This window comes from Lissotriton helveticus, chromosome 9, assembly GCF_964261635.1.
Source record: "Lissotriton helveticus chromosome 9, aLisHel1.1, whole genome shotgun sequence".
NCBI classification, from domain to species: domain Eukaryota; kingdom Metazoa; phylum Chordata; class Amphibia; order Caudata; family Salamandridae; genus Lissotriton; species Lissotriton helveticus.
The window spans coordinates 1,259,552,027-1,259,579,407 of NC_136070.1; the positions used below are offsets into that span (position 1 = coordinate 1,259,552,027).

Here is a 27,381-nt window from a genome sequence, read left to right on the forward strand (position 1 = left end):
GTAAAGGTTTTTTCTTGTAGTCCAAAGTGATCTAATTGCTTTGGAGCAGGGTCACAATATTTATACCCCAAAATCCTTTGTTCTCTGATGGGCCTTTGCCCAGTCCAAACCAGTTCTGAAGCACTCTGATTACCAGACTTCTCCTTTCCTTTCACAGTGCAGGGCAGAAACATCAGACGCCCCACAGGAGGTGGAGCCAGCATTGTGGAAGGCAAGCACAGTCCTGGAGCACTTTGTTGACAGGACTCTTTCTCTTCTTTCAGTGAGCAGGGCAGACACATCAGCCGCTCCCCAGGAGGTGGAGTCAGCATTGTGGAAGGTAGGTACATCCCTATTCAGAGTTCAGGTGCACTCCTCCCTCCCATCTAGATGCAGATCTCTCTATTCACCACTGGGTGACTCAGCCTGTCTCCTGGAAGTCCCCAGTCCGGACACTCACAGAAACCAGACATAGGAATACACAACCTAGCAGAGGCAGGTTTGAATGGTTAGACAATCAAATACCTACTTTCTAAAAGTGGTATAGCAAACACAGAATATTAAAATAAACTTTACTAAAAGATGTATTTTATTATTCTGAGTTCAGGCATACTAAACTCTAATTTCTACCATGTTCTCTGAGCCTGTTAGGATTATAAAGTGTAACAATTCTAACAGCCCATTCTGGCCTATGGAGAACCTTGCAATTGTGAAAAACGAAAATGGCTGTAATTCAATATTAGGACATGCCAGACACTTCAGGGCTTGTCCTACCTTATACTTACAATGCACCCTGCCCTTGGGCCTACCATAGGGGTGACTAATATGAAGAAAAGGAAAGTTTTAGGGACTGGCAAGTGGGTGCACTTGTCCACTCAGCATGACAGTACCAGACTGCACGCAGGCTCTGCAATGGCAGACCTTAGACACATTTTACAAGGCTGCTCCTGTGGGTGGCCCAACCAGTGCTGCAGGCCCACCAGCAGCATTTGGATTACACGCCCTGGCACACCTAGTGTGCTAGACTACGGTCTGACAAGTAAACCAACATAGCCAAACATGGAATCACTAATCCATACATCAACTTACAATAGGGAGCACTTGCACTGTGGCACTGGACAGCAGTGGCACAGTGCCCAAAGCATCTAACACCAGCAAAAAATACATGAGGCAACAGCAAAAATTGGAAGGGAGACCCACGCCAATGGTGCCAGGTCTAACAATCACTTTAACCTTTGTTTTTTCATGAATATCTAGTTTTTTTAGGTCTCGCTAGACGTAAGCAAAAGCGAAGCTTTTGCGTCTAGCGAGACAACTTATGTTGTTACTTTTCGGGGAATGAGGACAGCAAAGTGCCACGCGCATTTGCAGGCCGAGATTCGACCTCGTGAGCGCGCACGTCGTCACTCACGCATGCGCACTAAGAAAGCCATACACACACTGCATATACACACACGCACCCCCCCTTAAACATACACACGCGCACACAGACGCACGCACAAACACACTCAAACAGAGACACACACACGCGTACACCCCCCCCCCCCCCCCCACTCACCCCTCCTCTCACTCAACTTACCTGTTCTGGCGGTGCACGGCGGCGGCTCCTTCTCCCGGGTGGCGGTAGCGCTTTGCGGGGCTCTCTCACCACATGAGAGCCCCGCCGTCCCCATGCGCCTGCCTGCTCTTCACCCGGTCCCCCATCTCGGGACCGGGACTCAATGCGGAGCCTTCGTGGCTCCTCGGGCAGCTCTCTCTCCCTCTCGCCGCGATGGGGCGGGACTTCCGGATGGGGCCGCGCTGTGATTGGCCGGCTTCCCAACCGCTTCCGGGTCGTCGCAGGCAGCGCGGCGCCCCGGCGGGGATTTTCTATTTAGCCATCTCTTGTTTTAATAGTCCTCGGGTAGGCTTTATGTCCCTAAATTTAAACTTACTGTCCCCGTCCGCTTAAGTGTATGTTAATCACAGTCCTTCTCATACTAAACTCTTATTTGCTGTTGTACCAACATCAACTCATGATCGATTATGAAAATATATACTTAAATGAAAAGATTTTTTTTTTTAATGTTTATACGTAAATGAAAAGATTGCATTGTTTGTAATGTTTCATTTTAAAATGTATATCAAATAACCTATCACCAGTTAGACGCGTGGTTTTGTATTACATTTATTGTCTTACTCGTGTAGATTTAACACAGGTGGTACACACAGTAATCTGAGTTTTCACACACCTTTAATGGTGTAGTTCATCAAAGTGCTGAAAGCACGAAGGCGGATAGAGGGAAATGCGCCTCGAAACGCTGAGGTGTCAACTACATTACAAATACAAGCAAAGTGGTTTGCCAGTTGAACGCTCATCGCTAATATCTGTCGTGAAGTACAGATCGGAAGTTCATTTTCCGATTGAGCGACCCAGGCTACATACTGTTGTCTAATACTAATAAAACAAGCATTGGAAATGCAATAGGTCTCGGATTTATTTGAGTTAGAGCTAATGGCATTGTAAATGGCAATTTCTTTTAGCCATGTGTTATGGAGTGTATGCATGTGGTGTGTAGTGGAATTATGTGGGTTGGATTGGAATTGTTAGTGTGTGTGGTTGTGTGTGTTTGATTGTGTGTGTGGTTGTGTGTGTGGTTGTATGTGTGGTTCTATGTGTGGTGGTATGTGTGGTTGTGTGTGTGGTTTAGAGTGTGTGGTTGTTTGTGTGGTTGTGTGTGTGGTTGTGTGTGTGGTTGTGTGTGTGTTGTGTTTGTGGTTGAGTGTTTGTGGTTGAGTGTGGGTGTGTGTGGTTGTGTGGTTGTGGGTGTGTGTGGTTGTGTGTGTGGTTGTGTGTGTGTGTGTGGTTGGGTGGCTGTGTGTGGCTGTGTGTGGTTGTGGGTGTGGTTGTGTGTGTATGCTATGTTTTGTTATGCTATGCTATGTTTTGTTATGCTATGCTAAGGTTTGTTGTGTTGTGTTATGTTATGCTATGTTTTGTTATGCTATGCTGTTTTGTTGTGTTTTATGCTATGCTATGTATTATGTTGTGCTATGTTTTGTTTTGCTATGAGGTGCTTTGTTATGCTATGCTTTGTTATGCTATCCTATGTTTTGTTTTGTTATGCTATGTTTTGTTATGCTATGTTTCGTTGTGTTTGGTTATGCTATGCTATGTTTTGTTATGCTATGCTTTGTTATGCTATGCTAAGCTTTGTTGTGTTTTGTTATGCTCTGTTTTGTTATGCTATGTTTTGTTATGCTGTGCTATGCTTTGTTATGCTGTTCTGTTTTGTTGTGTTTTGTTATGCTTTGCTTTGTTGTGTTTTGTTATGCTTTGCTATGTTTTGTTATGCTATGCTGTGTTTTTTGTTTTGTTATGCTATTTTGTTGTGTTTTGCTATACTATGTTATGCTATGCTATATTTTGTTATGCTATGTTTTGTTGTGTTTTGTTATGCTATGCTATGTTTTGTTATGCTATGCTATGTTTTGTTTTGCTATGCTATGTTTTGTTGTGTTTCATGCTATGCTATGTATTATGTTGTGCTATGCTGGTGAGGGTGTGTGAGGGTGAGTGAGGGTGAGGGGGTGTGAGGGTGAGGGGGTGTGAGGGTGAGGGGGTGTGAGGGTGAGGGGGTGTGAGGGTGAGGGGTGTGTGGGAGGGTGTGTGAGGGTGAGGGTGAGTGAGGGTGAGTGAGAGTATTTGAGGGTGAGAGGCGGTGAGGGTGTGTGAGGGTGAGGGGGGTGAGGGTGTGTGATGGTGAGGGGGTGTGAAGGTGAGAGGGATGTGTGAGGGGTGCGAGGGTGTGGGGTTGTGAGGGTGAGGGTGTGTGAGGGTGAGGGGGTGTGAGGGTGGGGGGTGTGAGGGGGTGTGAGGGTGAGGGGGTGTGAGGGGGTGTGAGGGTGAGAGGGTGTGGGGGGTGTAATAACAAACACTTTGCCACGGATTGGAAAATACAGTTAATAATGTAAATGCCCACATGTGTGTGTAGCTCCCACACATTCGTGTGAATGTATGACCTATATTCACAGACGTACACACGCCAGATTTTATTGCGTTTAATTACACACAATACACACATGATGGTCGGTGCCCTGTACGTCAGGGAACTGAACTACCCATCAATAATGCAACGGGCGCAGGGGCACGGGAACCCAGGGATGTGAGGATACTTCTGGGCCAAAAGTGTGGCAGTACTTTATTATAACACTGTGGCAAGGGAGTAGTTTATTTTCTTGCATGAGAGGGTCGATGCCACCCTTACTACGCCGCCGCATTCTGGGCGCTATACAGGTGCCAGCAACCTGCGAGGTTTGTTCAAGTTCCGTCAAGAAATAATAACCTCTCCACAGGTTAACCTAAACGTGCACCCTATAAACACAGACCGTGATGCAAGGGCGGGTATCCGGGAAGTGGAAATGGGCAGCAGTCTCGCTGTAGAGAATTCCCTCGGACCCCTGTAGCGAGTAGTCGGCCGGATGCAACCCATGTGTCGCCTTCATCCTAGCAAGTGAGACCGGCACGTGTGCCACCTCTCTGACCTGCGAACTGTCACACACAGAACACAAACAGACGCCGCAGAGAGATGCGAGCAAGTCCGCAGCCAAAAGGCTGTCCATGGGTCCAGCCAGCAGTGCACACATCTGAGTAGGAGCCGCGGCGCCCTGAGGTGCAGTATCCCGCACTAGATCCTTCCAGATGCCGGGGCTGGGCACTAATCCCACAACATGCAGCGTCGAGAAACTGCAGACTCCGGAGCTGCCAGATGTTAAGCATGCACCCAACTGCAGCAGGTGGCCTGACTCCAAACTCTCCCCCGTTACCTTGGTCGCCGCACATGGGGACTTCAGGCTCATCTTGCTGCTGGAGCAGCCCATGTTCAGGCTCCAGTGCCCTCTGCTTGACCCCCAGGGCGCACAGGTGGCAGCAGCGCCGGGGCCCGGGCTGGCTCTGGCCACATTCACACGAGCGCCTCTGGGAGCCCCATCTCATGCTGTCCGCGCTGGCGCTGCAGGTTACCGTTCTCCTTGTAGGGCAAGCCCTCCCCTCCCTGCCTCCCTCCCTCAATGCAGAGGCAGGCACTGCAGCTCCTGCTGCTGCTGGCACAGGCAGCCAGTGATTACTTAAAGCCAAAGCCCCTTGCTCACAAGCGCCGCGGCAGGCATTAGCTGATCGATGGCCACTTACTCAAATATCATCTCCACGCCGCGCATAGCCGGCCGCCGAGTTTAGACCAGAGCCTTCGCGCCTGTGCGATCCACATAACATACATTCGTAATATTTTCTGTTAAGAAACAGCTACAAGTTGGAACGAACACAGCCCCCGTGTGTTCAAGAACAAGAACAAGGAAGCTGCGCGCTGAGCGCTGCAGAATTGTGAACGCGCACGGCCATCTGGATTCACTAACGGAGGCACCCTGACAGCTCCTAATTATAATTTATGTACTTCTTTGCGCAAGCACGCACGAAATATGCCCAAAATGGCGGAACAAAACTACATTTACCCTATCACTTCAAGCCTATTAAAACGAAAACACAAGGAAGACGAATCACTGACCAGATGACAGAAAACGCTAAGGAATGTCTGGAATTCCTCTCACCAAGGCCCTTCTTCTTCTTCTTCTTTTTTTTTTCTTATAACATTAGGATCTCGAAACTCCTCCCAGTTTCACTGGGAAGGAGTCCGAGCCCTAAAAACTACCGGTATAAATGTCTTGCAGCGCCTAGTGGGATTATATAGTTAGGTATAAGGCACTACTTAAACACAATTTATTATCATTTAGGTGGAAAGATGCAGAAATTATTGATAAAAAATTTAGATATGTACATAACATCAAGAAAGAGTCGTGTTACTTTACACGTTTCATTTTTATACTAGTGAATGACGACGACCATGCCTGGACTAGAATACTTCTATATTTTCCCTACTAGAATCCAACTTCTTTTAAAACTAACACCAAACACACAGTTGTGCCAGGCAGGACGCCGTCCTTTGCCTTCAATGCTTTCTTTTATATAATGTGTGAGCACTTCCTGATTAAAGTGGCAATTTTGGGTAACCGTGTGTGTTTTATTTCATATGTATTTCATTTAAAAGTGATATTAGCAATTTCATTTTTAAACATCAACATTGCATTTCACCTACTTCAGTTACGCATGTTATTTCCCAAACACAACTGATTCATAGTCAAATGTGTCATTTATTTAGTTTTAATTTGGAGTTTTGAATAGCGCGACTCGTCATTTTGACCGCTACTGAGGGCTAAGAAAACAAGCATTTGCAATGCAATAGGTCTTCTCGCATTTTAGAAACTTTGACCTATTGCAAATGACAATGCCTTTTATTATTGCAGGTTTTTTAACCCTTTGGCTGCGCCGCCGATTTTGCGGAAGTGCGGCACTTCCGCAAAACAGGCAGGCAATGGCCGACGGCAGCATGGAAGGTGTTAAACACATAAATAAAAGGCATTGTTAATTACAATGCCAGTAGCACAAAATCTCGCAATTGCGAGACCTATTGCATTGCAAATGCTTGTTCATATTTAGAATTGGCCCAGCATCCAACCCACCACAAGTGCCCATCCCCGCTGTGTATGGGTAGGGTGAGGAAACCAACATGGAAAGGGAATGCTGTACTTATGCAAACTTTTCCCTCTTTAATTATTTGTAGCCTCTTTAAAAATACTTTATGCTGAAATAACTGAAAACCCGCCCCCTCACATATTTAGCCTGCTAGTTTCATACCTGCATTAACATCTCCGTGCTCATTTAAGGCTGCCTGCTTCTCAAGAAAGGCTTTAAATTCAACAGCTCCAATTTCAACAAAATGGCGGATTCAAGAATGACTCTTATTTCTCTTGAATACATAATGTTTGTGGTTCTAATTTCTTTAGAACTGTGTGGTGAGGCTGCAGTTGATCACTATGGAGTTAACCGATAGACTGCTACCGGTGTTAGAAGTGCATTTCACTCTACATATCAGAATCTTTTACTCACATGGATGAGGAAGATGATATTTGTGAATTTATTGAAAATGTGTCCTAATGTTAGCTTTCTAGAACAATAACTACGTTTCTATGATAAAAAGAAAACCCTCCCTCTGTTAATTTACTGAAATTTCCTCTATAGAAAATGCTTTCAGTTTTACAGCTTTGATTTCCTCAAGAAGGCTTTCGTGTGTGCGACAGTTTTGTTTTAAATACAGAATATTAGCACTCTGGTTGTTTATTAGACCGCTTTTAGAAACTTCTGTGGAACGCTGAGGAATCGACTGATAAGCTGCTGCTTTTGGAAGTACATCTTTTACTTAGAACATTATGCTTTGTTCTCAGAAGTTTGAGGAAGATAGTCTGAATTTATAGAAAATGTGTTCTCATTTTAGTTTTTGGTGCACCTTCCATAACGTCTGAGAAAATCATGAGAAAACAATTTTCTTTCAAACTTGGTTTATCAAATCCCAGCAGATCAGCATTTTTCACATGGAAAATCTCATCTGAACATACAACTATTTCAAAAAATTAGTATGTTACCACCAATAAAAAATTCACATTGTGACTAAAATCCGTTACTACTTTTTATGGTTTCATGTGCTTTTGTGTGAAGAGGATTTCATTACAATGCATTTATTTGGAGACCGTGTCACTGAATCCAGTAAAGGCTGCTGCAACAACATATTGTCCTTATTGAGGGCAGCCAGTCAAGTCCAGAAGAATTATTTTGGGACTAACCACACCCTGGGGGTCAGAGTTTGCTCGCCCTGACCCCTTATATTTTTTTTAATTCATTTTCAGGATGCAGGGTCCATGTTCCTTAATCTTGTAATATCGGTCACAGCTTGTTCAAGATGAGGCCAGCCAATCGTCTTTAAATTTACCAGTCCGAGCCTATTTGGACACCAACAGTGCAAATATCAATAACGTTTTCTGGTGGTTAACCCATTCACCATTCCCACTCTGCACAACTTTATAATGGCTAAGTTTGATGGCATGTGTGGCTGTAGATAGACTTGCTCCGCATACTCCAGCCATCTAGTGTTGGATTTGGAGTTGTGCACATTGTTATTCTTCGGAGTAAAATTTGGGAGTCACAAGATCGAGTGGTTCCTCCTTTCGGTGATACTGCGCATGGGCATCAATTTCTTTGTTCGATTGTTTTTTCTCCCCCCGTCTGGTTCGGACGTGTGTGCCTCTCCTCCCTGTTCAACTCCATTCAGAGCGAGTCTTCCGTCCTATCCTGCCTTTGATGGTATAGTTTCTCGATTGTGCTTTTCCATTTCTGCGGCGCTTTAAAACTTCTTCGGTTCAGGCACCAACTGATCACCCCTCGGGGTACCACCTGTCTTGGGTTTACCATTTCACGTGCACGGTCGATATAGAAGATGTGTTCCTGATGGAACAAACACCTTTTCTAATTTGCCTGCAGTGCCACTCCAAATATTTGCGCACTGATTAGCACCAGTATTCCTCTCACCCAACCACTGAGAGGCCCACTGCAACGTTTGCAAGTCTTTCTGTTCCAAAAAGACTCTCCAGGACCAAAAGGCCTGTCCGTTGGAGATGTCTCGTTGCAGACGACACTCCCGTTATTTTCAAGGATGAGCCTGCTGTGGAAGAGGAAGAAGGGGCTTTCTCCGTAAAAGGAGTGTCTGGCTCCAACCTGGAGGAGGAATTAGAGTACAACCTGCCCCCCAGACAGCACGTGATTCCTATTGTCCCAGACCCTGCTCCATAACCCAAGCAAGACATTAAAACACTCGCTGTTCCCAATAATAGAGGTCTCCGGACCACCACTGCTATCTGGCTATGGTCATATCCAAAAAGAAAACTTCAGTTACCCCAGGCCCAGTCTGAAAACTTTTACCAAGCCTACCCCTTGGTGTCTACCTTATCAGATGAAGCTCATGCTTCGGTCTCCACCTAACTTTTAGCACAAACCTGGTAACTTAACCCATCTACCTCAGTACCAAGCAAGAAACATTTATCTGTTTCGAAACCTTCGGCTACGAAACAGTTGGAGACCAAAATCTCATAGCATTCCTTGGTTTCCATGTCTCCTGTCCATCTTCTCCTTGAAATGATGGATATTCGACAATGGAAGATCCAGAATCAAGAAGGCATTGGCGAATACTGACCTCTCATCCACCAAAGAGACAATTAACCTTTGAGGATGCATTGGACGCTCCTGTTCTCCCCAAAAAGAGAACGAAGGACAAAGATACCTGTCCTAATCATCATCATCTACATAATTTGCCACCTTCTCCTTCTCCACCACCATCATCATCATCACCAACTCCACCTCTTTCCCCTACATCTCCGCATTACAACCCTCTCAATGCTACACCCCCTGTGTCACCAAGATCAAGCACTGGGAAATTGGTAGTGCCATTAGGGGTTCCTGGCCCATGAGATACATATGAAACAGATCCCACGAAGCCAAATGATCCAGAACTTTATTCAGCCTGCCTCCTGATGAAGCTATTTTTTCAGACAGCTCATTGCTAGTGCAGCTACTTATCATGGGGTTGAGCTACTCAATGAGTCTTTGGAACAAGACTCCCTTTTCAATACCTCTTTTCCACCCATAAAGCTAGAGTTTTTGCCTATGCTTCCTGGCATATTACGATAGGCTGATGATCTCTTCAAAGAGCCAGTCTGTGCCCGAGTTATTACCCCACGGGTAGATAAAAATTACAAAGCGGCTTCATCAGACCTTCTCTTTATACGGAGTCAAGTACCACCAGACTACATAGTTGCCTTTTCTGCTCGTAAAAGAACCAACAACCAAGCAGCTTGGGGGTATGCCGCCTCCTGAAAAGTAGAGTAAGACTATTGACGCAGCGAGGAAAAAGAGTAGCAATGCAGGCAGCTAATCACTGGTGCATTGCCAATTCCCAGGCCCTTCTAGCACATTATGATAGGCCTATTGGGATGAGATGGAGGAGCTACTACAATATCTCCTTGAGGACCATCGTAAACGAGGGCAACAAATTGTTGCAGAGGGTCAGGCCATCACCAAAAATTCCGTCAAGTGTGCCCTAGATGCAGCAGATCCAGCCGCTAGAGGTATCAATAGCAGCGTGCTCCTTAGGAGACGCGCTTGGATTAGATGTTCTGGATAGAAAGCCAGAAGTGCATTAGGCAGATCTCAACATGCCCTTAGACAACAACCATGTTTTTAGCCCACAGGTAGACCCCCCCCCCCCCCCTTGGATAAAATGATAAAGGACCCAGACACTGACTGCTAAAGAAACGGGAACCTTACGAACGACTACACCTAGAGGCTCCTTTTGTTGCTCCAGCTACAAGGGCGGGTATAAATCTACCACCACAGATGCCTCCACTTCTCATTAAGTTTGGCTAATCCACCTATAGTAAGGGCTATTTCAGGGGCTTCCTCAGAGATGGTAACAATAAAGGCAGGGGTATCTGCACGTGGAGCAGCATACACAGCAAAACAATGACTACCCAATCCTTTCCCCTGACCACACAACACCTGTCGGGGGAAGACTACAATTTTTTCACCCATTCTGGGAGTTCACCACAGATCAATGGATACAAGCCATTGTCTCACATGGCTACTGTTTAGAGCTCATTACCACACCACTCAACATTCCACCTTGCACTCACCAGTTATTACTGGATTATCTAACACTTCTCAAACAAGAAGCCAAAGCCCATCTTCGTAAAGGGGCCAAAGAACCAGTCCCTCATCAACAACAAGGAACAGAAGTGTATTCTCTATACTTTCGGATTCCAAAAAAGGACGGTTCACTAAGACCAATCTTAGACCTCCGACCTCTCTACTCCTATATCCTATCAGAACACTTTCATATGGTTACTCTACAGGATGTCATTCCGCTTCTAGAAATGGGCGACTTGATGGTAACACTAGACCTAAAAGTACACTTACTTTCATATACCCATTCATCCTGCTCACCACAAATACCCCCAGTTTGTCATAGCAGGAACACATTACCAATTCAAAGTTTTACCTTTCGGTGTGACCACAGCACCTAGAGTGTTCACAAAATGTTTAGCAGTAGTGGCAGCACACCTAAGAAGACAAAACGTTCACGTATATCCCACATGGACGATTGGCTCATCAAACCTAGTACCCAACTTCACTGCCAACAGTACACTCATTGGACAGTGGATCTACTTCACAACTTGGGGTTTACAATAAATGTTCCTAAGTCTCACCTTCAACCTCTCCAAATTCATTCACACTTGACTCTCACCACAGCCGCATTGGAGACTGGTTGGAGTGCCCATCTACGAGACCTCACAGTACATGGTCTGTAGAATGCCAAACATCCATCCCTACACATGAACTATTTGGAGCTTCCAGCGATTTTTATGTTTCCTTTTCCTTTTTTCCTGGCCCTGAAAGCTTTTCCTCTTCACCTATCTCACCTGGTTGCCCTATTCCGGATGGACAATATGGCAGCCATGTATTATTCACAAAAACGGAGGAACACGGTCATCTCAACTCTCACACTTGTCTCAGACCATATGGAACTGGGCTCTTCACCTCCACATTCATCTCTTGGCGTTATATTTGGCAGGAGCCGAAATCAATTTTGTGGACCTGATCAGCAAGATACAGCCACAGATACACGAGTGGGAACTCCATCCCCAAATCCTCCTTCCCTACTTTCGAAAGTGGGGGGTTTCTCAAATAGACCTTTTCGCCACAACCGAAAACACAGAATGCCCAAACTTTGCCTCCAGATACCCACACCCACTATCGAAGGGCAAAAAGCTGTGAATGAGTTGGTCAGGGATATTTGCCTATGCTTTTCCTCCTCTCCCTCTCATTCCATTTCTGGGTCACCGACTCAGGCAAACATCTCTTAGCACGATCTTTGTAGCTCCCACTTGGGAGCATCCGCACTGGTTCACAACCCTACTAAATCTTTCAGTAGTTCCACACGAGAAGCTCCCCAACAAGCCTGACCCTCTCACTCAAAATAAAGGACAGATGAGACACCCCAAAACTCTCAATCTAGCAGTGTGGCTCCTGGGGTCTTACAGTTTGGCTGTCTTAACTTACCACAGGAATGGATTGACATTCTGAAGCAAGCACGCTCGCCCACTACTAGAGCATGTTGTGAAGCAAAATGGAAATGTTTTGTTTAATACTGACATTCTAAACAAATTGATCCTATTAAAGCAAGACCTCTGCTACCTGCTCAGTCTGTAAAAGGCTTATTTAGCCTATACTTCCATCAGATTGAACCTGGCTGCCGTAGCTGCCTTTCTCCAAAATAGACAGCATCTCTCATTGTTCAAAATACCAGTCATTAAAGCTTTTATGGAGGGTCTAGAAAGAATCATCCCTCCAGCAACCTCTTGGATCCTTAACATTTATTTATTTATTTATTTACTAACTACCCTGAAGCCGCGCTGCCATACCCGCTCAGTATGGTGGGCGCCAGGTTGTGTTGGGTGGCTGCGGACCTGCTGAGGCGGCGGCCCGAGAGTGATCAGATGATTGGGCGGATCGCACCCCCGATGTGAGTGGCGGACTCCCAGAGATGTGGAAAGGTAAGTGAGGGGTGGCCCCGTTGCTGTGGAGTGCCCCCCCCTTGCCACCGCAGGATCGCCTGTATGTGGCCCGGGTGCCGCGGCTGAGCTTGGTCAGTGAGCTGCCGCATCTGCTGGAGGCCCCAGTTACCGCTGAGGGTCCTGGATGAGTGCCTATCGTGGCAAGTGTTGGTATAGGGATTACTGTTGTACACGGGTGGAGCGCGGGACCCTCCCCGCCCTGATATTACTGACCTGGGTAGCGTTGGGAGTACTACCTGCATCCCTAAGTTGAGCAAGTCTGCGTTCAGGCGTTTCTGCCCTCGATGCGATATGTAAGTGTGAGGAGCCAGTGCCATCAGTTTCTGAGGAGCTAGTGATACGGGGCTGACCACAGATTCCCAATGTCGTGCAGCTGTATGATGCCTGACCCTAAAATGGCGGTTGTGTAAGACGAAGTAGATTGCTGTATTCTCCTGATGAGATCGACCCCGCCTCCTTCTGTTACCTCTATCCTCGTAGCCTATGTATCTATTCAAAACAGTTTTTCTCGAACGTTGAGACCTGAGCAACATGGCTGATGCCCGGTGCAGTTGCTAGACCGCTAATGAGGAGATTGGCCCTGGTTTCCCCCTCTACCGTCACCTACACAGCCAGACATTGGACACAGTTCTTCCTCGTCTCCCTGTTATGGCTCCTTCCTCCCCTCCTTTCCTACAAATTCTCTCATCCCTGTTGTTTGTTTACTGTACCTTACTACGCTATTGTAACTGATGTAATTTGTAAAGCAATGTTCCTCTTGTATAGCGCTCTGATACCTCCTGGTCTAGCCAGCACTATATAAACCTTTTTAGATATACCTTGTAATGCAACAACCCTCTGGTTTTGCGCTCTGATACCTCCGGGTCTGGCCAACGCTATATAACCTTCTAAAATCAAATAAATTAAAAACTGGTTTTCCGGAATGCTGAGACCTGAGCAACATGGCTGATGCCCAGTGGAGCTGCTAGACAGCTAATGAGGAGATTGGCCCTGTTTTCCCCTTTGACCGTCACCTACCCAGCCGGACATTGGGCACAGTTCCTCATAGTCTCCCCGCTATTACTCCTTCCTCCCCTCCCTCCTACGAAATCTTGAATCATTGTTTGTGTACTGTACCTTACTATGCTCTTGTATCTGATGTAACTCTTAACGCAATGATCCTAAATGTAAAGCGCTCTGATACCCTCTTGGGTCTAGTTTGCGCTATATAAAACTTTATAAATAAAATAAATAAATACATAAAGACAATCTAGTTCTTCGTACTAATCCTACCTTTCTAACTAAAGTGGTCTCTCAATTTCACCTCCATCAGTCCATTGAGCCCCCAGTTTTTTCCCCTAACCCTGTTTCTGGAGTGGAAAGAGCTCTTCATACCCTAGATGTTAAGAGTGCTGATTTTCTACATAGATAGAACTAAAACTTTCAGGAAAACAAAGCAACTTTTTGTAGCTTTTTCTCCACCTCATAAAGGGAACTCTATATCCAAATCCGTAATAGCCGATGGATAGTTTAATGTATTTTAACTTGCTACATCAAAGCCAAAAGACCTTTACCTGTTACCAGAGCACATTCTACTCGTAAAAACGGAGCTACTACGGCCTTTTAGGAATGTAGGAAATTTGTAAGGCATCTACATGGTCTACTTCACTCACGTTTAACAAACACAACTATGTGGATGTTTCGTAGCCAACAAGTCAATGTAGCTCGGGCAGTGCTACATACTCTTTTTCAAACTACTGTAACTCCCACAGGCTAGCCACCGCTTTTTAAGATTAACTTGTAGGAAGCTGGCTCTGTATATACTATACCAAAATGAGGGAATGTGTGCACAGAGTCCAGGGTAACCTCAAAGGTAGGCAGAGGTGAACGTTGATAGCACCTTACTCTCTATTTGTGGTAGTGTGGGCGAGCAGTAAGTCTTTTTCAGATGGTAGTGTTAAGCATTTGTTGTACACACTCAATCAGCAAATTGTCACACACTCCGACTGAACTCAGACCAATTTTGTTTGTATGAAAATATTATTTTATTTCTAGAACCAAGCCACGCCTGGCACAGGTAAGTGAAATAAATGATTTGCAAAATATTATGCAGAGTTTACAAGTGAATGCAAGTTCAAACGCAGTTGTTTGAAATACAGGTAAGACCAGAGTTGAAATTACTGTACAGATTACTTTTTTGTTACTTTTTTAGATTACTTTTTCTACTCAGTGGGATATGCCTAGATATCACACTGGGAGATTTCCTAGAGAAAAGGTAAGTAGAATCAGTTTTGCACAATCTTAAATTTTCATGGTTTCCATGCAAATCAACTCCACACAAAGCATTTTTCAGAGGAAAACAGTAAATATGTTCCTATGGAGAGAAATGAAGTTAACGGTTACCAGGTAAGTACTTGGTCTTTGGGGTTGAGCTTCTGGGGTAAGAACAAGGGTTCCCTCAGGGTCAAGGATGCACTCTTGTTACACCCTCACCGGCACTAGGGCGGCCGGGTGCAGAGTGCTGAGGCCCAGTGTTATCCAATAGGGGAGTTCTGGTTGATGGCTGCTTACGAGCAGGCCACTGGGTTGTGGGAAAAAGTGGGTACTACAGTGTAGAGGGAATAAATAAGCCATAACAAATATTTTAAATGAAGGGCTAGACCAACAAGCAATAGTACTATATACTAAACTAGATTCTGTTTCAATTGATTTCAATAATTTCACAACAGTGAACAGTAACAGAGCTTCTAACCATTAACAGGCAACCGAATAAGCCTTCGGTGGGAAAACATTAGGATGCACGATGCGGTTGTCATAAATCCATATCATGACAGTGATGGGTCATGTCAGTCAGTAATTATTTTTGCTAAGCCCATTGTGAGGTTCTACCGTGGAGCTTACTGATTTAGTGGGCAGCATATGTCAATAGGCCAAGGATTGTTAATTGAATCGGTAAGGATAGAATTATAAGTACTTGAATTTCTATTAGATTCTTTACACTTTAAAACAAACTTTGGACAAACTTAAGTATTATCATTTTTTCCTACATTGATTTTTATAGACCGGAGTATGTCATGAAATATGATTATCACGCATATATCCTGGGGTTTGAGGTTTTGCAAATAAGCACGGGATCACTTTAAAGCCTTTGGACATTTGCACTTTAGCACGTAGTCACTTTTAGATTGTCCTCGAATAACACTGTTTATATTTACATTTTATTTAACATATGTATATAATTTATGGAACTATTGAAAAATATGATGACACCACACGTAAGTCTTTCATGTCTGTGGCAGCCCATGACTTGCAAATATTTGGTTATCATGCATACATCCTGAGGCTTGAGCTAAGATGTGCGTACAAATATGGAGTTATTTTATAGTCTATTTAGTCCTAATAGACTTTTAACATAGTCACTTTAGGAGCCCACGAGTACAATTGGGTAATGTGTACCATCCAAGGCATATATTCAATTTGGGGCAATAGGACACCCTGATAGACCATATAATGTATTCCTCTTTTTTTAACGTCTCGGCACCTGGCACTTCAGCGTACAGATAAGATGGCACAATTATTTATGAAACTCCCCTATGGCCGGTTATTGGAGCCACTTAAAGTATGGATAACTACTTTTCTGTTTTGTAGCCAGTCCTATACAGGTCCACAATGACGTTGAATTTTGCTACTGAAACCATTGGATTAATAGTGATCCAGTCATTAATATTTGGTCTGCATATTGTCTGGGTGGCCTATCAAGCTCTAAATATTTCTCTAACTATGGGGGACGGGTGTGTTGTAGCTTCATGAAAACATGCCTTGATATACTCCTTGAGCTATTATGTTCATAGAAAGAAAACATCACGCCATTTTTCTAATCTTCTCTTTTCTATTACTTGTTTCCTCGTTGCTTGATATAAAAACATCCTCGTCATTCTGAGAATAGGTTCAGATCGATAATTGAATTATTAGCATAGGTTGACAGGATAATTTTTATGATGAAATATGAGTTTGGAACAAAACTGGATTTTTTTTTTTTTATGAGTTTGGAACTATGAGAAAATTATATAAAACTGTATAATGGTAACTGTAGCCAGCATTGTTTACTATATAAAGGGGGTATACTCTGTACCGCACTGTTTGCAGACAGTGAAATTCTCATGAGAAATACACCACATGGTATTAAAGTATCCACTAAGTACTATGTTCACTCTATGCAGAATTTGTCCAAAGAGCAACTATTCACTTAAAACAGTCAGTCTAAAGGTGCTTAAGATCATACTACCTGCAGCCTTCATACTATGGTGAAAACTTTACAGGTAGCACATCTTTTGAAGCAAAACAAGCACTCGTACATTGATTAGTACCTGGTGCACACAGTCCTGGATGTTAAGTTGGGGAGAGGGGTTGGCCTAACGGCTAAGGCGCTCGACCTCGGACCTGGGGATCTGGGTTTGAGTCTCGGTAACGACGCCAAAAACCCCCTGTGATTCTGGGCAAATCACTTAATCTCCCCGTGCCTAAATATGAAAGTGTGTCCTCATGTAACGTAACTGGTGCTATGTCAAGCGCTCTGATAACTGATTCGGTTCGGTTCTAGTTCGCGCTATATAATACTGCAAAAAAAAAAAGTAGAAATTGTCATACTTAGACAATTCTGTCTAACAACCCAAGGCTGTTTACAGTAAATACTTAGTATATAGTACGTACATTTTTTGCCCTGTGGGAAACTTTTTTCTGCAGTACCCAAAAACTTCTATGGAACATATGCTGTCCCTTCACTTGCACCCAGAGTTACTCTTCAATACAAAGATTTATAATGTGTTCAATGCCTTTAACCGCTTCGCTACGGCCGGAATTTCTCCGCTGTGCTAAGGAATTTGACACGTGTGCAGTTCAGATGGCCCCCGGCCGTCCTCCGCACACGCCCACCATGACGTCAGACGGCCTGGGGCCGTCCAGCGCACGGAAGAGGCTATACATCTATGATGCAGTAGGAGCACATGAATTTTGGAAACATTTACACCCATTAGCTGGACACAGGCTGTACAAAATTAGGTAGAAACATAATATGGTAGTTACCCGCCATTATGTAAACAATGAAATTTTGTCATCAGTGATGTCATATATGATCCCAGGTCCATTAATGGTTCCTGCATGGGGGCTGCGTGACCCCCCTCCCTTCTGAAATTACATCTGGGCCTGCGGGATGGGGTGCCCCAGGCCAAGATCCAGGAGGAGGCCTGTGTGCCCCCCATCCACTATATTTTGAAGGCGAGACCCCAGGAGAATGGGGTCCCCGGGCCGCAATCGGCCAAGGGAAGGGGGCCATGTGCGACACACTCAATGTATTTTAAATGCCAGGTCCCAGATGATGGGGTCACTGGGACCAAAATCAGCCTGGGAATGGGGGTCCACCGTAGAGCATAAATAATACATATCTCCCCTGGCACATGGCTTCCGGGGGTTGGGGGAGAGGTAAAAACAAATAATCTGAGACCGCGCTTGTGTTTTTATTACATTTTGCCGCAGATCCTCTGCAAATATGCGGTGAAATTAAAAATAAAAGAATACTTTTTTGGGTCCCAGACCCACCTGCAAGCGTAGGGGGTCTGGGCATTCCTACCCTGCCCTCGTCATTTTTTTGGGAGGATTGTTTGAGATTCGGGCTGAGAACAGTCTCTCAATATGGCTGCCAACACTTCCTGGTTGAAGTGATGGTAGCCAATCAAATCTAATCATGAGATCTGTCAGATCCATGGAGCATCCACGTCCCTAGATATACATAAATCATTTTTCTTTAATAACTCCAAAAGTACTTACACAAAATTACACTAATAAGGCTTTCTGGACCAACATCTACCTTTCTGCCGGATTTGGTTTAATTCCGTTAAGCGGTTCAAGCTGTAGTAGTGTCTACAATTCCTATGGGAAATTGCTTGGGGGGGGGGGGAAAGCAATTTGGGACCCCCCTTTTTCTCGGCCCCTGCTTGATGAATCACCCCGAAAGGTTCCAGAAAGCAGCTGAAGTGAATGGCAAACTAGTTTTGAAAATATTGTGATGGTTCGTCAAACAGCGCCAAAGTTATTAGCAAAACAAAAAACGCTTTGTCTATGGGTCGTTACTAAAGCTACCTACGGGCGATCGCCAGAAGGTAATATAAATGTATACAAATATACATGTATCTATATCCACACTCCATCAATACTGGCAATTGCACTCTGCCCACCTACATATATGCTTTATGCCAGACATTTGTTTTAAAAATGTATACCCTGGGTGCAGAGGGTTACATTTGCACAGTAAATTAAAGTGATATTGAAAAGTTCTTCCATCTGTAAGCCAACTGTAATTTTTAATCGAAACAGTATAGAGCTCTACTGTTGTACTACTCTTGAATGCAATTTCATTTTTGCACTGTAGTCGTTAATGTGCATTTATGTGCAGTTGCTCTAAATAACGTGGTGTTGGGACACATTCTTTTTCACCTCCATGTCATAAGTATGTTTGTGAGGGGAGTCTCAATGGAATGTGTGAACTCAGGGGTACTGACTGAACACCAACGTCTCTGATCTCACATCAAGCCATTGCTGGGTTTTACCTGCTTGTCACTTTAGAAATTCTATTTCCCCATGTGAGATGCCCTTTATCAGTGTTTTACTTTGTAGGCATGGATCTTGCATGAAACTAAGAATAACTACATATTTTCAACGAATTAAATGTATATTATTGAACACAAGGTTGAAACATGCCTCCTTCTTTCTTCATTTCAGGTATCTCACTCGGTAACAAAGCTTGTATTAGTTCACTTCCAATGGCAGATTTCAGATATTTTAGAAAGGTGAGTTTCTTTTCTCTTGACCTCATTCTTGGGGGATTGGCATGCCTGGGAAAGTAAAACAGGATTGTGTTGTAATCACTGTGTGTCCACGGTGTAGGTGCTGTTGTGCACAGACTTATGTGGGGATTCAAAGTCCTGCTGAAAGTTAGTAGCAACCCAGGACGGTGTGTGCACTATCGCAGAATGATTGCCTCACCATTTTTACCCAATGCTCTTATCAAAATGGCCTTGGTGTTTGCTTATTTTATTGGATTTGGATGAATTTAATATAATGTAATCGAGAGTTTCTAGTGATTGTGTTTGCATGGTTTTTTACATTTGAATCTGTGTTCTTCTTTAAACTTTATTGGAACTGTATTGCATGAATGAACATTTTATGACACATTGTACTTTTATGATCTTATTAATTGAGATCGAATAAAGTTATATTGACTGACTGATTGCATCGCTCTCAGTTGTTTCTGCATCCACTACAATCAGTTAAAAGAATAGCGATTCAAGATCTATATTTGTGGTTTAAGGGTAGCATAGTAAAACTATATTACAATTTCATATAAATAGTTCGGCTCTGCGGCATGAATCATGCCTCCTCTCAAGATACAGCGTTGATATTTTCAGATGATTCTGCTATACACCTATTAAACAAATGTGACCAGCACACACGCTTAATTATCGGTATTCAAGTGGTTCTTGGCTTTTTACAGTGTAGGTTGCACAGCAATTCATGCACAAGAGTCCTTGTTTGTTTAGAAAACTTTTTTATTCAATTTTTCACAAGATTAAAAAAGGGATTCTCAGTAGCCTACTCGGTTAGTTAAGAGTGTGTGCTGGTCACAATTGTTTAATTCGATTAAGGGTGATACCCTTACAAGGAAGAATAGGGTACTGTTCATCCCGATCGGAGCACCACATGAAGGAAATTATATTTACTATAAGTGATAGGTGCGAGTGTCTGTGCCTCAGTCTCTTTCACTGTAAATCACTCTTTCTTCTTTATAACTGTCTGCCTCCTTGCAAAATGTGGTGCCTCTAGACAAAGGGTCTAAATCCAGTAAAAGTGGCCGCGGCCTTGCGAGAGAGGTCGAAAAATGTTGCATGCATTGTACTATGCAGTGTTTACCTTCTTTACTCAGGTTACTGTAGGTCAAGTTCCTAGAACAATGAAATGTATGTTTTTTTCCCTAAGGCACCAAATGTAAAATACTTTAAAATACTGATTGACATATGTTTCCTAGGCACAAGTCCAACTCAAATCAACTATTAACTGAAGCAAGAGTGCATCCTTGCGCTTCGAAACACGTAAGTAGCCTGATGGTTAAAGTATGTTATGCCCCATTACCTCCCTGTTCAGTATGAAGCTAATTTCATCAACCTCGTGGAATGTTTGCTTGTGGTGCAAGTAAAATCGACTTGGAAAAATGTCTTAAAGTTTAGTGCTCCTAAATTGAGTTTGGTAGGTAGGAAAGAATTACTTGGTAGGGAAGCCTAAAAGGACCCAAGTTAGTGTTCAGGTTGTATGTCTGGTTGAAAGTCGGTCCATTGAATGCTGTCGAGAGAGGTGTCTGTTTTACTTTGATTGTGAAATGTGTTAGTGTTTTCCTCTTCACCAACTTTGCGGGAGCACCCGTCCTGCTGATTTTTCCTCGCTATTCGGTTCTTATTCATGGATAAATCGTCCAATATCCTGTCTGAACGCTGATGTGCCCTCAAACTCATCACAATTGACCGAGTGGATTCTTCCACCCTACTGCGGTACCGCGTTACAGAAGTGGTCCCAGAGCACAAGGTACTTATTTTTAAGCTATATCACCGCACGATCTTTTAGTGACTCTGGATAACCTACCTAGACGTCTTTGGAAACTACTCAACCTGGTCTCGAGCGGGGCCGGGTCGGAATTATCACCGGCTAAGCGACCTGTTATTCAGTATCCCCCTGCTACAGCCCTGAGGAGTCGTGCAAGCATTGTTACAGCTTGGCGACGAAACACGTGTCGGCTGGACACCCTTCAAATAAAAGAGGAATCGTATCACCCATCGTTCTCCTTGTCTTCAAATGTGAAACTTGAACTTACATATGTCCATTGAGACATCAATTCTATATTCTCTTGAACTGGTGTGCAATAGGTTTTGTGTTTTCATTAACCACTTCAAGACCCAGTTTTCTTCAGAGACTGTGAGCCAGATCCTATTTTGCCATCTCATTGTGTGTCGTGAACGATATACGTATGGCCTTCTATAGCATTGAGATCCTTCCTTCTGGTTACTCCTTTTTGAAGAGTTCTTCTAATAGTCAGTTTCCTGGTTCCCCCTTTTCTGCGTGTAGGTTTGTTGTATCTCATTTGGGATAGTCTATAGTTGCTTCGCTGGGTCAGGTGTACTAACTGTATGCACAACTCTGTCTCAAACCTCTTCTGTTTCATATGTCTCCCAGCACCAATGTCTCTCTTGGCGCCACAACCTGAAAGTCACACCCATCTTCCCTGGTCCAAAGTCTGGGTTATACTCTATTGGCATCAGTGCAAAGCCGAAGACAACTTGAACTACCCCTCGCAGTACTGTGTTCCCTTGATTCGGAGTCTAGGGACTCTTATTTATTCCTATGTCTTAAATGGGAGCCAGAGGAATTGTGCAAAAGGGATGTTGGAGTACGTTCTCTTTAGTGAAATTCGAAAGTTTGGTTATATGAGGTGAGGACCACTCTAGGCTGGACGAATTTGCTCAGGGTCTATACAGTGTTCAATGTAGAGAGTCCTAATACTCAATCTCTTGTCGAATGGTAAAGCATCACTCTGTATGTTCTTGGTTTCATACCATCCCAGAGAAATTGTTTGAACTTTCATCTGCCGCTCTTTGTTACTGTCTTTGGGGATCTATAACAGGAGCAATTCGGCCACATATAGGAAAATGGATTAGAAGTTCATTTTAATCCCAATTATTCCTCCAAACCCAGATATCGCCAACCTTTAAATAGTATGTCTAGCAAGCCGGGTAATTTAAAGTTACACACATCCTTGGATTTTTTTCAGCAGGTTTATTCCCAGGTAGCGGATTGGTCCCTGCAACGTAAGTAAGACCTTCACACTGAACAGCAGTGAACAGGCTTGTTCATTAATTGTCAGTCCCATTGTGACCAAATTATTACAAGTCCCTTTATATTAACCTTTCCATTAAGAGCTTGTACTATTGCCTCAGTGCAAAGGTCATGGTTGATATCGGGCACCCATCTCTTGTCTCCATGGTCATTTGGATGGTCTGTGTCAGTTTATCAATTCTTTTAATATTAGCTTGAAGTCTTTTAAATTTGCCTTTAGTTTTTTTTTTTTATCTGTCATGGGGCAAAAGTTAGTTATCTGATAGGGTACAGCGGAGCTACCTGTATAAAGTATCAAGTGGTTTCTCAGTATTTCATCTCTGTACATCCAACAACATTTATGCTTATTGTAGGGTATCACAAACCCTGATTAAGGGGACTCAACCTGACGGCGGCACATTTGTATTAAAAACCTTTGCATCCTAGGTCAATGGTATTGGCGCATGTGAACTCCATAGACGTGAATCCTTATCTTGTTTTAGCATTAGTTTTAATGTTGACTCCATCATGGAAGGATATAGTGAACTCGATGTCTGAAAATAAATAGAATGAGTGACATGCCTTGGTGCTTGTCACCTGGACAGTGATTTGATTATATTCCTTTGGTCTTGGGGTACCTCACGGATACAAAATACAGCAAATTTAGCATTGAGGACTGGCCATCTACTGAAAGTGAACTTTTCAACAAATTGGCTCAGCTGAGATTCTGAGCGGTCGATGTAATGTAAGTATTTGGATAAAAAAGTAGGAGCGCCAGAATAAATTTTGTATACAGTGGTCATTCCTTTGAAAATCATCTTAGCTTTGACAGCTTCCCAATTTTGTTAGTATGTCCCTGCTGAGTCTGCGTACTCACACATTTATTGCTCTAAAAGCAATTTTCATTATTGATTTTATCTAAAGCTGTGAGATGTTGTTCTAGGCGCAATACTTTGAATAGGAGTTGATCATGTTCATGCATTTGTTCGGCCAGGCTTTCCTCAACTTTGTCTAGTCTGTTCTCTGCTTTTTCTACTGAGTAATCCAGTTTAAGTAATGAGCTTGCTGTAGAGTGGTCAATATTTACTATTAGCAGTCTTGGTTCTACCTTTGTGGAACACATCAACATGTTATCCCCCTCCTCCTATTCCGTCTGGGTGTTATGGTGTCACCAGTAGGTTTGTACCATACATTAATTTGGCTCTCGTCCGCTGTAGCATGTAATTTTTCAAAGCCATTTGCATGGCTTTGTGCTTTGCCATTGTGCCCAGCTGCTGTGCGTACTTCTTTTTTAATGGGGGGATTTTACATTCCTAATAAATTTGCATCGCTGTCTAGAAACTAGACTTGCATCATGCCATATTTCATTTCAGAATCTTGTCTACTGTGCTTCTTCACCTTTTGCATATTTACCTTCTTAGTCCTTTTACCAATTTATACACACCCCTCTTGTCACTCGACTCGGCGATTGCTAACATTTCTGCCCTTTTCTCCTTGTTCTTGGATTTTTTCTAAGCAGTTCTACTCTTTATCACATCTCTCCCTTAGATGCACCACAAGTTACGAAGGGCCAGCCAAGTCCTGTCTGTGAACTACACAGGCCCCAAACTGTAAAACGGCGAGGAAGCTATATCCATTGTCCACACCACTGAGCCCACTCTAACCAGTGCTCTGGATTTTCGTTGAGTCAATTTGTTCAGACTGTAGGTACGGTCAGCCTCACTCCCTCTCAGATACTGCATGCTTCTGAAGATCATGTGACACAGCTCCGCTGCAACTCAGCCTTGCATCATTTGGCCATTTTTAAATCTGCTTCAGGGAGAGTGCAATTTTTCATTTTAGAGGCCAGTCAGAACAAAGGAATTGGTGTCAAATCTCATTCAAGGGGCCCACAGTGCAGACTGTTGCTATGGACCCCAACAGTGGTGATTGTTTGCCACTGTTGCCCTTGGACCCATCCTATTATGGCTGTACAATCTGGGCCAGGTACTACCCTTTCCACATTTAACTCTCAGATAGCAAGGAAGAGTATTCCACAGGCTTCTCAGGGAGGTAGTATGTGGGAGCAAGGGTTCAAAACTCAACCAATGGAGACAATAACTTGACGTCCAGCTCCAGCTGGCATGGCTTCCCGGACTGATCAGGGCTATAGCAGCGAGGTGCAGTTCCAACCTTATCAGGCTCATAGTGACGAAATGGCCTCTTGATCTTCTGGCATCAGCAGCGCTAGTTCACGTCCCTCGGTGGCTGATGGCCACGCTTGATTTGTTGAAGACTTTGGAACATTTCCCAGGTACCAACCATGTAGTGAGACTGAAGGACCCACTCACAATACAAGTTGTCTGGTTTTGCTGTCTGATAACCTTTGCCTTCTCTGGCTGCTCCACACACTAAGATCATGCTGAGCTTCTCTTTGACAGTTTTCCCTGCTTCAGTGTTGGGCACATTTCTTTCCTCCTTCAGTGACTGGCTTCTAGGCACTATGCAGCCTTTCAGTTTCTCCATCTGAAAGTGCAAACTTCAGGTGATGTCCCCTGACCTTTGTGAGACTGACTGTCAGGCATTCAGCAGTTCCGGATACCAAGCATCTGTTTGAGTACAGTTGCATTTTTTTCATGGATTGCTGTGTGCGTATCTCTCATGTTTTTAAAATAGATCTTAGAACTGAAGGGCAGCCAGCCAGTTGGGTTAAAGTGTGATGTGGTTCAGGAAATCTTCCAGCAAGTCGTAGCTTATTTTTGGATCCGCTGCTGAGCGTGGAAGTCAGGTTTGAGAACAGTCCGTATGAGTTATGGAGTCCAGCAAGAACATGGTGTTATTATAGTCACCTGCCTAGAACTATTTAGTCACTGTGCCTTCTGATGCAGCCCATGGTTTTGTAATTGCAATTTTAGTGCATGTGCCCTCAAGTATGGCAGGCCCTGGACATCGAACCTCTAGAGTGGTTTGGAGAGAACCTGAGCCGATGTTCTCTGCGCTCTGTAGTTTTTTCATAGGAGGACAGGACTATCATTTTATGAGACCGGCATGTGAACGTTTGCAGCTAGAGCAAGTCTTGTGATTGAGATTCAGGCATATTTCTGAGGTATATGAAATAGTTGTAGCTCGTGAAGAGTGGCTTTCCATTTTTTTTTATTTGACTTCAAGAATTCTGACAAGAAATGGAATTACTGGAATTAATTTGGGGTCAGTTTAACTCCCCCCTCTGTCTATTCATCTAAATCCTACCCTACTCCACTTCAACCTTGTAGACTTATTTCTAGTTTTAATCTAATTCTTTGCCCCCAGTGACTAGGGTTGTGTGTCAGTTTTGTTCTGTTGCTATGAATCAAACATCTTTCATTTTTGACATTGGAAGTTCAGCTAATCCGCTCCAAGACTCCATTTCACAAATTGCTCCTGTGCAGTCCCTTGCTGGAGACCTGCTTTGACCATTGCTGCAGATTATCAGGGGAGGGTGTTGGGGATCAATGTACTCATTATTTTGATTACTCTCTAGAGCCCTCTGCTTTAGGACTTACTTTGAAGTGGATGTTTGCTAAAGATTACAAATGAGTTTGGTTCTTTACAATGTATTCTTTCTTTTCCAGATTATGGTACATTCCTCCTCGCATCATTGCGCGGTGTGCATGCAACTAGTCCGAAAAGAGAACTTGCTCTGTTTGGCCTGCCAGCACCAGTTCTGCCGCAGCTGCTGGGAGCAGCATTGTACAGTACTCGTGAGGGATGGGGTTGGTGTTGGTAAGTTCTACTTGCAGCTTACTGTTTAATGTTTTGTTGTTTGTGTAATACAATACTTAATAATAATGATACAACCGGTTTAAAAAAAGAAAAGGAGTCAGAAAAGTGGGGATGGTTTAGAAAGCGATGTAGAAGGCGGCCCTTGGATAGGAGGGTGATTCTGACATGGTTGCTGCAGATCCATTTAAAAGGACGAAGAAGGAAGGTGCCGTTTGTTTGGTAATAAAGAGGACACAAAGAGAGTTCCAGGTAGGAAGATCAGTGAGAAGAATAAAAGGAGGGAGGGAAGAGGCGATGCAGAGAAGGAGCATGCATTAAACAAATGGATATGAGTGAAAGAACCTACACAATGTGTATAAAAAGCAGGACTTATGACTGGCATTAGTTTTTTAAACAATTCGCTGAACAAAAGAATTCTTTACAAAATATTCCGACGTTAATCCACATTATACACAACCAATGAACTCCTCAATCAATTCTAGATCTCTAAATTCATGATTTGTTAATCTCCTGAAGCTTATTTACTGTCTGCTTGCGTAGCAGTTGTTGAAAAGTTCACTTTCAGTTGATGGCCTGTCATCAACACTAAATTTGCTGTATTTTGTATGTCTCAAACTTACTTCATTAATTCTTGGTACAACAAGGCTCCTAGTCAGTTTGTGAACATTTCGCAATGCTTGGGTGTGTCGAAAATAACTCATTCTTGTTTCTTTGGGGAAAAAACGACACTGTCACTTCGGCTGCCAGAACCTGATGCTTCAGAAAGGATAATTAATTGATGAGGGACATAAGCCTTTCAAGAAAGGCAACAATGTAGGTTTTCTACAAAAGATATATTTGGGCGGAGGTGCAGTTGGACAAGATAAGCAAGTTATATTAGTGCTTGGACTGTCAGACATATGGGGTATTTTTAGCGTATAATTTACATGATGCTCAAAAGAACCTAAGGTATAAAATGTGACAGAGTACCGGTTTTTAATTACTACTGCACCTCTATAGACTAATAAATAGAACACAGCAAATTAGATTCTACTGCTGCTCCTATTCTTTGAACAGTGATGCTGGTTTTCAGTCGCTTTGCTATTACTTTGTAAAAAAAAACAATTAATGAACTTTTTTTTTAAGCTAAAGTGCTGTTTTATAATGGACGCTCCTGCAAACCGATGCCAGCCCACCTAGCAACCAATAAACAGTTACGGGCAAAGAACTAATTTAAGGGGT

The 27,381-nt window shown here is 43.5% G+C and overlaps 1 protein-coding gene across 3 annotated transcripts in view; it reads left to right on the forward strand.

Moving 5' to 3' along the window:
- The window catches only part of ARIH2 (ariadne RBR E3 ubiquitin protein ligase 2), a 203,708-nt gene that overhangs the window by 82,809 nt on the left and 93,518 nt on the right, over window positions 1–27,381 (forward strand). For all 3 annotated transcript variants that reach the window (XM_078661794.1, XM_078661795.1, XM_078661796.1), the window contains 3 exons: window positions 19,282–19,349; window positions 20,585–20,648; window positions 26,010–26,160. In XM_078661794.1, coding sequence (XP_078517920.1) covers window positions 19,282–19,349; window positions 20,585–20,648; window positions 26,010–26,160 — 283 coding nt within the window. The remainder of the gene's footprint in view (window positions 1–19,281; window positions 19,350–20,584; window positions 20,649–26,009; window positions 26,161–27,381) is intronic.